Source organism: Pollicipes pollicipes, unplaced genomic scaffold (assembly GCF_011947565.3).
Source record: "Pollicipes pollicipes isolate AB1234 unplaced genomic scaffold, Ppol_2.1 Scaffold_6686;HRSCAF=7923_pilon_pilon_pilon, whole genome shotgun sequence".
Taxonomy (NCBI): Eukaryota; Metazoa; Arthropoda; class Thecostraca; order Pollicipedomorpha; family Pollicipedidae; genus Pollicipes; species Pollicipes pollicipes.
This window is the reverse complement of record NW_023596921.1, coordinates 34,449,873-34,460,595: the sequence shown is the minus strand read 5'-3', so window position 1 is coordinate 34,460,595 and position 10,723 is coordinate 34,449,873. Positions and strand designations below refer to the sequence as shown.

The 10,723-nt window shown below is 46.7% G+C and overlaps 1 protein-coding gene across 1 annotated transcript; it reads right to left on the bottom strand.

Annotated features, from left to right (window-relative positions):
* Positions 1-394: 394 nt before the first annotated feature.
* LOC119108220 (radial spoke head 1 homolog) lies at positions 395-8,881 on the bottom strand. The gene is made up of 6 exons (XM_037231804.1): positions 8,734-8,881; positions 8,204-8,426; positions 7,081-7,253; positions 3,307-3,515; positions 805-878; positions 395-480 (listed from the first exon to the last, which is right to left on the bottom strand). Exons 1-6 carry the CDS (start codon positions 8,776-8,778, stop codon positions 395-397), a joined length of 810 nt encoding a protein of 269 aa, XP_037087699.1. The 5' UTR covers positions 8,779-8,881.
* Between the last annotated feature and the right edge of the window lie 1,842 nt (positions 8,882-10,723).

Here is a 10,723-nt window from a genome sequence, read left to right as displayed (position 1 = left end):
TTACTGACCACAATGATACTGCGCGCAGACAGGCCATCGGTTACACTCTTTCTTTTGTTCTTTCTTATCAAATAATGGCAATCAATCAAACCAACACAAAACAGGTGAGCAACACTACCGCATACATTATTCACGAATTTCCCTTTTGCTAGCCACATAGCGGAGTAGGTAGTCATGCTTTCCTACCGGCAGGGCCAAACGCCGGCCGATGTGGAGCAGCTATGCGCCGTGCACACGGTCCGTGTCACTGTCGCCTCTTCCTACGCTAGCATGCCACTGCTGCCACTGCCCGGCGTGGCCGATACCAAGACCGACGTCCAAGCCGATGTTTCGCTGCCTTGATCTGAATCTCTGAGCTCTGTCCGGCGGGCAACGGCCCACTGCTGTCGTCGGCTCACTGCTCCTGCTCCTCCTCCTCCGCCTCCTCCTCCGCATCTCCGGCCAGCTCGGACTTGGTTGTCTCGGCCCTCGTCGCCGGCCCTCCTCGGACGGCGCCTCGGAAGGTTCGTCCTGGTCTCCGTCGCGCAGCTCCATGGTGTAGTCAAGCGGCGTCTCGTCGGCGGCCGCCGCCGCCTCCAGCTCCGCTTCGTCGCCGCCCACCTGGTCCGCCTCCGGGTCCGGCTCGGCGCCGTCGGCCGCCGCGTCGGCGCCGACCGCCGCCGGCTCGCCGCTGGCGCCGTCTGCCGACGCATCAGCAGCGCCGTCTGCCGGCGCATCTCCGGCCTCCGGCTGCTCGGGCTGTTCAGGCTCCGCCGGCGGGGGAGGAGGCTTCTCGGGCACCAGCATCGCTGAGCCGATGCTGACGTGGCTGGCGACCCTCTCCAAGTCCACCTAGACCGTGCTGGATCCGGTTTACAGCTGCTTCACCGCACAGCACTCTGAAGCAGCAGACATCTCTGACTGGAGACGGCGTAATGTTGGGCGACATTTTGAAAAGATTAGTGTGCCAGTCCTATTCCATTGGCAATCCGCTCATCAATAGACCAACTTCGTTTGCACTTAAGACAAACGCACATTATTTGGTTCATTGTTTGTTTATAATTTGCTAACAAGCAGAACCACGACCGATCCCCAACAAAGCCTTGCATATGCGGCTTGCCTGTGCATGATGCCTGACGGACGTATGTTATGACTGTTCAGTGTGTTCTCAAGCGACCAGCTACATTGCGTGTCGCAACGTCTCAGGTGACTGCCAGGGCTGACACCGGAACGGCATGCTCCGACGCATCTTCTCCCCCCAATACACCAGCCTCTCTAGTCTCTAATGGACACCAGTTGCTAGGCGATATGGCGACATGACAAATGGCGACATGCAAAAATGTGACCCGGTAAAAAAGTCGAATCGGCTAAATGGCGAACTGCTGGAGAGTGAAAAGTAAAAAAGCCGACATGCCGAACTGGCGAGCGGCTATATGTCAGAATGCAAAATGGTGACGTACCGAACCACCGCCATGACAGAATGGTGGACGTCGAAATGGCGAACTATAACGGGGCCCAGTTTCAATCAATGGCAACATGGACAAACACGACAGGACAATGTTTGCCTGCTGGCTGTCTGGCTCTATAAATTCGAATGGTATAATACCACAAAAGCTGAACATGCAGGTTCGGCACATCCAAATGTGTAGGTGAAAATTCAGATCGGGAGAAAATTTTAGTGATGGAAACAGCGCCGCATATTTGGAAACAAGCGCATACTGAATCGTATATGCATGTGATCATAACGCAAGCATTCAAGACATCTGTGTTGTTTTTAATTTGAACGGCGCTTTCACTTCGAAGACAAATATTTGAAGGCATTCAAGTACAACTGTTATCTAGCTTATATTACATGATTTCAGTGGTAATTAAGATAGAGGCGGTTGTAGTGACAGGACCGAAAGTCAAGAGATAAAAGTCATGCCACAAGAAGTCAAATGATATTTAAAGGACAACGAGTCAGATGGCAAAAAATCAAACATAATAGAATTCAAATGCACAAAAAGGCAACGAGACAACAAGTCAAAAAGACAAGAAGTGAAATGGAAAAAGTCAAATAGCAAAAAGTCAGAAAGATAAAAATGAAAAGGCAAGAGGTGGAATGGGCATAAACTAGAACCGATAAAAGTTTCAATAATAATAATGGTCAGAAACAAAAAGTCAGCCAACAAAATGTTAAAGGGATCAACGTAAAATGAACAGCGTCAAACAGGCTATAAGATAACTTCCCTGGCTTTCACAGGGTTTCAAAACACAATGAGGGCCTTTGATCAGGTGTTTGGAGAAGGCCAACGGGAGAGAAGAGGGGATGAAACACACCCGCTCAGCCAGTGGAAATAAGCCATTTATCAGCTCCGTGATTGTGCCAAAGGAGCATAAGCCGAGTCCCAGATTTGGATCGAAAAAGGTCCCTCTCACATGATGGTGAGTACAGGGGCGTAGTTTCTGAACATGGGGTAAGAGCTCAACAGTGAAAAATAGCGCAACCTGCCCAAAATATGCCAACAAACAGGTTCCTTCCCCCAGATTTAGTTGGAGGAGGTGGCGGGGGGGGGGGGGGGCTAAAGCCTCTTCCCCCAACTGAATAGGGAACCACACCCCTGGACAAGTGTCTCAACTCGCGATAATTTTTGCGACGGGATGATTTTTAGCTTATCTGCTTTAGATTAGTTGCAGCATAGGAAGTCACGGCCATATCCGAGCATTCCTTCGGCGAGCAGTGCCATGGATTTTGAGGTAGGGAAAAATTTCTGGTGTTTTCAATTCAGGCAAACGCAGCATTCCCAGTAGACCACATAAGAAGTGTCATGTTCCATGTAGCCATGGTGAACGTGGTGCGTTTGCGCTTACCCCTTTAGCCGGTTGTGTTTTCTTGCAAATAGGATTTTCGTCGTTTTTGGCACGTTGCTGTTTGCCCATATTCAAACATGATTGTTAACCTGATCACCATTTGGCCCTTCACCAATTTTGCGCGCAACCATTCTGCAATCTGCCACTTTTTGTTCGGTATTTGGGCGTGTCGACTTTTTGATATGTCCCCATTTTGCGATTTGTCATTTAGCAGTTCTATTTTGGCATGTCATCGTTCCTCCATATTGCCGTTTTGCAGTTTCCCATTTAGCCGACTCTGCTTTTGGGCCCGTCGACTTTTAAAAGTCGCCAATATGGAAACCGTCAAATTGCAGTCGATAAAAAGCACTCGGCAAACGGCGAGTCGGCTTTTTGTGCGGACACCGGCGGGAGTTTGTTCCTGTGTTCTCACTCGTCTCTCTGCCCACAAGGTGGATACTAGAGTGGGCAATGGATCGTTCTGGTGCTCGCACTCACCTCTCTGCCCGCCAGATGGGCACCAGATTGAGCGAGGGCTCGTCTTCGTCGACGCTGTGGCCCATCTCTTCGTCGCTCAGCTCCTGCTCGCGCACGATGTACACTCCCTCCTGTACAAGCTCATCGCCGAACACGTAGCAGCCGGGCCCGTTTGGCAGGTCGTCCTTCCACAACCCATCGAACCTGTGGTCCTCGTGCACCAGCGTACCCTGGCGGCCGGGCAGAGATACGCGTTTGTGCGCGGGCTCCGCACATCCCGCCTGGTATTGTGCGCGGCGCACAGAGCACGGCCAGCCAATACGGGTGACAGGTGGTGCCACAGATGACGAGAATGCTTGAGGGTACGAATGCTGCTGACAGATGGTCTACGCATATGTGGTACACATATATTCGAGGCATTCCAGCACGGAACAACCGGAACATAGCATCCTCATGTCTTCGATTGTATTAGAAACGCTTCCGAATGTTCATCTGGTGCTCTGACTTCATGTATGAAATCTTTGGTTGGATCCGACTCACGGCTATCGATATCCAGTTCTCATAATTTCGAAGGCCCGCGACACAAAGATACATTAAGCAGCTTGCATCTAGATGCCTTATGAAACCAGCCGTGCTTTCCTGACTACGCATTTATATCTAATTAACCAGCAACTGGTCGGCAGAAATGCGGACGGACAATAAATCATTTGCGTGCACGAAAATCAGAAAAGGAACAGGAAAGTTATGTTTCAACATAAAGTTTTCCGGCTATGCAGTACGCGCCATTTCATAAGCAGGTAATCCATGATATATTGAACTTTTTGGAGTAGACTACCATAACTCAGTTACAGGTAATTTAACCGCTTACTAAACTATGACATAAGGGGATACAATAATAACAGGTGAACCTTTCAAAGGAGAACTTGCTTGGCAGGGCAGGTTTTGAGGCAGCTTTTGCATGTTTTGATCTCAAAGATTCCAACAGCCTTCGCATCTTGACCCAACAGACTTTGTGTCGTGATGAATATCACGGGTGGTAACTGACCAAAGATCACCTCGTTTAACTTTTACCTTGAGAAACGTACCGCCTGCGGTGAGTCCCGATGCTGATTTCAACTTACATCACAAAAAATCTCAAAAGCTTTTAATCATTCTGAACCTCAGATCCTCAGACCTCAGATAACTTGCGGCATCTGCCTTGCAGGTAGAGCAGAGGTAGAGCTGCGACACACGCCTCAGCTTTGCTGGGAAACGGGAGACCATTCGATGACGCGAACTTAGGAAAAAAACGAACTTGGCCTAGGCTGAAGCGCCTTAGTCGACGTGCGGTCGAAAGAGGCTTTCCTTTCTCGCGGCCCTTTTTAGTGTCTCTCCTATCCCGTCACCTGTGCTCTTTCTGTAGACTGTACCAAAAACGCTGCACACGCACAAAACTCTGCAGAAGTTTTGTTTGCACCACGAATTTGACCTCATGCAGTCAAATTGGTGACGCGAAATGCTTACAAGATCGAAATCGTTACTCTACTGAGCCGTGCACCCATGCGTAAAATCTTTCATTCCGTTAACTTAAAAATTATCGACTTCATTGTCTCTGAGAAGCGCATGGGTGCGGGAACTATCACTTGATCGGAGGGGGTTTTCAGTGGGCTCAAACTCCCCAACATTTCGGAAAACTTATCAACCTATAAAACCTGTAGTGCATGGAAAGAAGCAGCCCTTCGCTTCTGAGCCCTCCCAACCCTGGGCAAACTTTACCATTCCAGGAGATGTGTAATGCGTGCACGCATGGTGATAGGCACGTCCGTGGGCTTTGCTGAGTTCGAGATGCTGCAGAAGCTTTGGTGTTACTTTCAAGAGACCGATGTGACCCAGCAGGGTGGGCAGTGTCTGACTTGGATCCCAGCTCTAAGTATCATCGTGTACAAGAAATTCAAATTTCCGAAAATTGGAATTTGAAAAATTGAGTAGATACATTTTCAAACTAGAATGTTTTGCCTCCAATGTTTCATACTCTTTACAAGTGATCATGAGGCATTCTTGTTCAATTTTCTCCCAAAATGCATTCTCTTTTATGCACATTTGCAGTGTCAAAGCTGATCCCCTTTCCGGAAAACACGCCAAATTTGTGCTGACGTGACATAAACAAACACATAAAACAAATTTTATAGAGGTCAACTTCGATCCTTTCACCGCCCTAAGATTCGCAGTAGCCGTTTTCATGATTGGTTAGTGCAAAGAAAAGTTAAAAATGAGATATTAAGAAATTCTGGTATATACCAAACACTTTGGCCAGGACATTATTACATTCTGACACTCTGCATCACATTTAATAGCCTAAAGGGAGTGCTCCACATTTATATCGGGTTTTGAACTGAAATAACCCTTCTAAAGACCTTTCGGTGCCGTTCACAGCATTGCCCTTCTGAAGACCCTTCTGAGCTACACACCCGCGAAAATGGGGAAGTTATGTCAAGGATAATTTTTCAAAGTCACCGTGGCATTCATGACGTCCTCATAGCGTCATTTAGATCCTGCTATTCATAAGCCATGTGGCGACCAGGACCAAGAAAAATATATTTGTCAAGGCGCTCACAAGTGGCGTTCGTGAGGGCGACTTCCCTATATAACGGTTGTCACTTGGCTCGCAATGTTGTGCAAGGCACGATGACGTGATCAAACCAGTACACATTGAGGAGCATTTCTACCAAACAGTGTGCTGTCGAAGGCTGTCTTTTCCATTTATATAGCATACTAATAGTTATAAACGAGAACATTTCATCACATCTCACGTTTGCTTCATGCTTCAATCTCTTCAAATATCAGATATTCCTTTTATCCACCCGTACTGAACTCCGAATAAGTTTATTGCACAAAATGTGACTGTAGGTGCATGTTACTTCATTTCGTGCTTTTCGTTCTCCCGAAGTTTAGAACAACATCAGGCCCGGGAACGGTGTGGATCAGCGAGGGCGTTAGGTGCTGTCCGCGACATTTCTGCTTACATCGGTGTGTTATGGAGTAAGGCGGGCTTTGAAGACCATGCTATTCAAAGCTCATGCATGGTGGACGATTCAAGGTGTGTAAGCTATGTAAGATCTATATACCTACAAACAGGAACGCGGCCAAACTACGGGAGTATGTTATGTCGCATCTGCATTAGAAATGTCATCGAATCTTTTCACCGCCGGTGGGAAGAAGTGTGGCATGCTAATTACCATTAAAAATATAAGTTCTTTAACAACCGACAGGCAAAAATCGTATCAACATATCCGTCTTTACGAACATGTTCTTAAATGTCTGCAATTCTTGCCGCCAATCCCTCATTGAAGCTGTGTCCTGAGCAAGCAAATGTTGAATATTGGTTTCCAAAATGCACTGAAAAATTTCATTTTTCGAAAACCTTTGTTTCACAAGGACTGACATAGGCTGACTATCATATCTACATTACATTCATCGTTTACCGCTCTCTGCCCGTTATTGACAGCTCTGCCGTCATCGAAGCCATGTCCGTGACGTCCGCCGTCCGAAGACGTCCGACAACAATTATGTGACTGTTCATGTCCGTCTCTGAAGTCATTTGGAGACGAACCCGGAGCCAAGAGTCCCACATCCTATAAGCAGAGTTGAACATGCAGCTGTCATGCACAGATAAATAGGCAGCTGGGCAATACGTGAAGACAAAGACCGCTTACGCACGGAGGAAAAGTCAATGGTCTGGCATGGCTGTGTTGCGATAAGCGTTCAAGAGCGAAATCAGCAAGCCTTACCAAGCTAGTACCCAAAGAGATAGCTTACCTTGCCATTCCGTCGGTCATTTTCCCATTCTCCGACGTACTTGCAGTTAGAAGCCGGGCAGAAACAGATGCCCATTCCCTGTCTCATATCCTCGCGCCATTCACCGACGTATTTATTTCCGTTGGCAAAGTAATACGTACCCTGGCCTGACTTCATATCATCTTCCCAATTTCCTGGAAAATAAAGATATTTTGAGATCCCTGCACGCACACACACGCAGCATATATCTACATGCAAGTACATTAATAAATGTATGCAGTATGTGCATATGCATTAGTAAATATATACATTTGTGTTTTACTGTTTTTTATATTTTAATCGGAATTTTAAATCGGATATATGTATATATCATACCTAATTGTGTGTCTGTGTGTATGTGTTGATATGATACAGATATTGAAGTGGACGGAAAATGTCTGGAGGAAGACATTTCCGGTGCAATATTGCGCAATTAGTGTCAGGAGTGATGTAAACACTGGCACTGGGCCTCCAATCCAGTTTCTCTGTCTGGAAGGTGTGGCGATGTAAGCCCCCACGATCTACAAGGCTACATAGTTTTGTAGATCGTGGAGGTTAGACGTACAGGATCGTAAGAATAGTTGAAAGGCATAAGAAACTCTTTTACTCAGTTTTTGTTATTCTAGTCACTGCTGTCGCATGCAATCATGTCTGAGGGCATCTCTTTGGCAGTACCTTCCATGTTCGCATAAAGTTGTACCAGTAACTGCAATTATGTGTCCGAGTAACTGTAATAGTTCCACCAGATTTTAGATCGTTCGTGAGACGACATGGTAGGTCTCTGCTGAAGATTGATTAAAATCAAATATACCTGTTTTATGATCATTAACTGAATTCTAAACAACTCACAGGAGAGAAGCGGGCATCGTTACCTTTCCAGACCCTCTCTCTTTTGTTTGCCCTCCCTCACCCCGTCGTCCAGCGTCAGGGTGGCCGTGATCGTAATTAAAATCTGCATATTGCATGTAAGCAATTGCCAGATTATGTTAATTCACAACCTGACCATGAGACTGATTCGTTGAGGCTCTGTGAACTTAAAAGCTATCAGCCTGGTAAGCTTTTCTTTACTCTGGGCAGATAGAGGAAGGGGTGAGCATCAACCCACCCTCGTATCTGGTGCCGTCGGGGTAGACAAATACTCCTCGGCCATGCTTCTTGCCATCTTGCCATTCACCGGTATAGCGACTACCGTTCTTCTTGAAGCGGTAATGCCCTCTGCCGTGACGTTTTCCCTCGTTGTAGTACCCGCGATAAATGTCACCATTCGGGAGATGCGCAACTCCATACCCATGCCGCTGCTTGGCTTCGTTTCTGTCTCCGTTGTACTCCTGAGGTGGGTGATATGCATGATTAAGGTCATTGTTTTACATTACCAAACGTGTCGTACCGGATGTCAACGGTGCATGTCGTCAGAATCATTGGAAGATCATTGAGGTTACAACTTAGATTTTTGTGTAGTATCGAAGGGCCCCACGTGGGAGATCAGAATGCTGGGCTGGCTCGAGTCCCCCCCCCCCCCCACACCTTGGAACGTTTTATCCCACGTTCTATTCGTGCGCCAAGATCTGATGCGTTTATGTTTATCCGTTTGCATAAACGTCTCGTGCATGGGAGCGTGCAAGAGCAGGAACTTACTCCGATTGTATTCTGCTCCTCCTCCTCTTCTGACGTGTCCGACATATTTAGCGGCTGACTGTACTTAACGGCATCAACTGCTCACTTAAAGCAATAATTGGGTCAAGATGTTCAATGCCCTTCCCAGTAAAGCCACTTACACGCCAATATGCGTTCAGATTAAGCACTAACCTAACGCGAATGAGTGTAGAGCAGGAATTCAGAAGCTTTTCACGTGCTTAAATTTGTTGTGCCACCCGCCGTTGACCTTAAGGAGCCTTCCCTTCGCCCATGCTAAAAAAACATTGCTACATTTGTTACAAAAAAACATTTGTTACAAAAATGACTTATACCGTGAATTTTGAGTAGAACTCATGTAAATCATTCTATGTCGTCATTTTTAAGCATCATTTAGCCGTGATTAGGCAACTTCAATTACCCGAATTTGCATACCTCCATGCTGCTGAGACAGTTACTGCGCCACCAAAAACCACAACGATCCGTTTGATTACTTGTGGACAAACTTGAACATTGGTTTGTTTAAAAGAATCGGATGTGCTTGCCTTACAAATCGACAAGCCTATCTTAAAAGGAAATAATATCATATTTCATTAAATGGCATTTTGTTTAAACAAAATAACAACTACCCACCATAATCAGCATGCCTTCAGTCATATAACCTCATCAGCGCCTTTATTACGCACACGAAAACAAATTCCAGAGTTTAATTAATTCCTGCCTTTTATTGAACCTAAATATTCCACATGATCCAATATACAGCGAAAACGCGCATATACATATAACAGTGCAGGAGTCTGGGCGCAAAATGGCCCCGATGCCGACGCGTCATTAAAAACCAAATCACCACCACCACAGTGTAGGAGTCGAGTGCATCCCACGCTGCTGGCTCCCGAACCCCACAATTTTTCCGCTGGGTATACAGCCGTTCGCGCCCTGCCACCTCACATGCCAGCTGTTAGTCGCTTATAATGGATGTACATGTTGTAACATCGTGAGACCTTCCTCAGTACCAAAATGACCAATGCGTCATTGTACGCTCATGCTGTCGTCTGTAGTGGTTGCAAACGACGGGCAAACGCCGTTTTAAACATCACAGTGGCACTGACGAGTGGCTTTGTCCGTCCCAGTAGCTCATTTGGTTAGAGCGCCTATCTTCCGACCCCCAACCCGTGGCGGGGTGGGTTCCAATCGCTTTAGGACGCTCGCTATTTGCCTTGACAGATATGGTCTGCGGCCGGTGGCAGCGGTCACGTTGAAGGTCAGTTGACGTCAGAGGGCAGGACGGACCGTGCCAAGCATTGTGGCACGTTAAGCTCTTACCACCAAATTCTGCCGTTGACTTGGAATTGCGCGATCGGGTGGTAGGAGTCAGGGCGCACACAACAAGCACTGCTTAGCGTGAGCTCTGATCCTTGAAATCCATTCATTCAAAGGGTTCGGATCAAAACTTTAAAAAAAAACATCACAGGCATCACAGGTATCACAGGTACAGACTCGCTGGTAGCCAAATACAGCCTTTTGCTGGTAACAAAGTAATGCTGAAATACTGGCCCATATATTTGTTTTTCTTATCATCAGCCATTGAACCACTGTGTCGCAGAAGCAAAGTTTGTTTATGTTTACTGTTATAACCGTGAAACAAATGTAGAGTTTAGGCTTTTTAATTCGAGCATCCTTAACTTTATTTTATAAATGGTCTTTCCCGCTCTGTGGGTTCGCGGAAACCGTTTTCCAGGGCTGCGCTGTAAGATATATTTTCAGCCGAGAGCGATAGCCGCCATGCAACTCATGATGCATCAAAACGATGTTAACGCCTCGTTTGTTCTGTCCAAATTCGTGGACGTGAGACATCTGTCAGGATGTCAGAGGACAAATTAAAATTTTCTACAGGGTATCACTCGCAACGAAACAATGACCAGGCGTCTTAAGCTGTGTAATCTTGCGCTTTCAGGTGATATGCTTGTGTGGGGCATATTTACAGATCATTGGG

Excerpts from the sequence above, each read along its gene's own strand:
- LOC119108220 (XM_037231804.1), bottom strand. The coding sequence starts at position 8,778 with ATGTCGGACACGTCAGAAGAGGAGGAGGAGCAGAATACAATCGGA. Across the intron at positions 7,254-8,203 it reads CGACGGCACCAGATACGAGG|GAAATTGGGAAGATGATATG; the intron begins GTGGGTTGATGC and ends TTTATTTTCCAG. Across the intron at positions 481-804 it reads TGGAGAGGGTCGCCAGCCAC|GGCCGGCGACGAGGGCCGAG; the intron begins GTCAGCATCGGC and ends CCGTCCGAGGAG.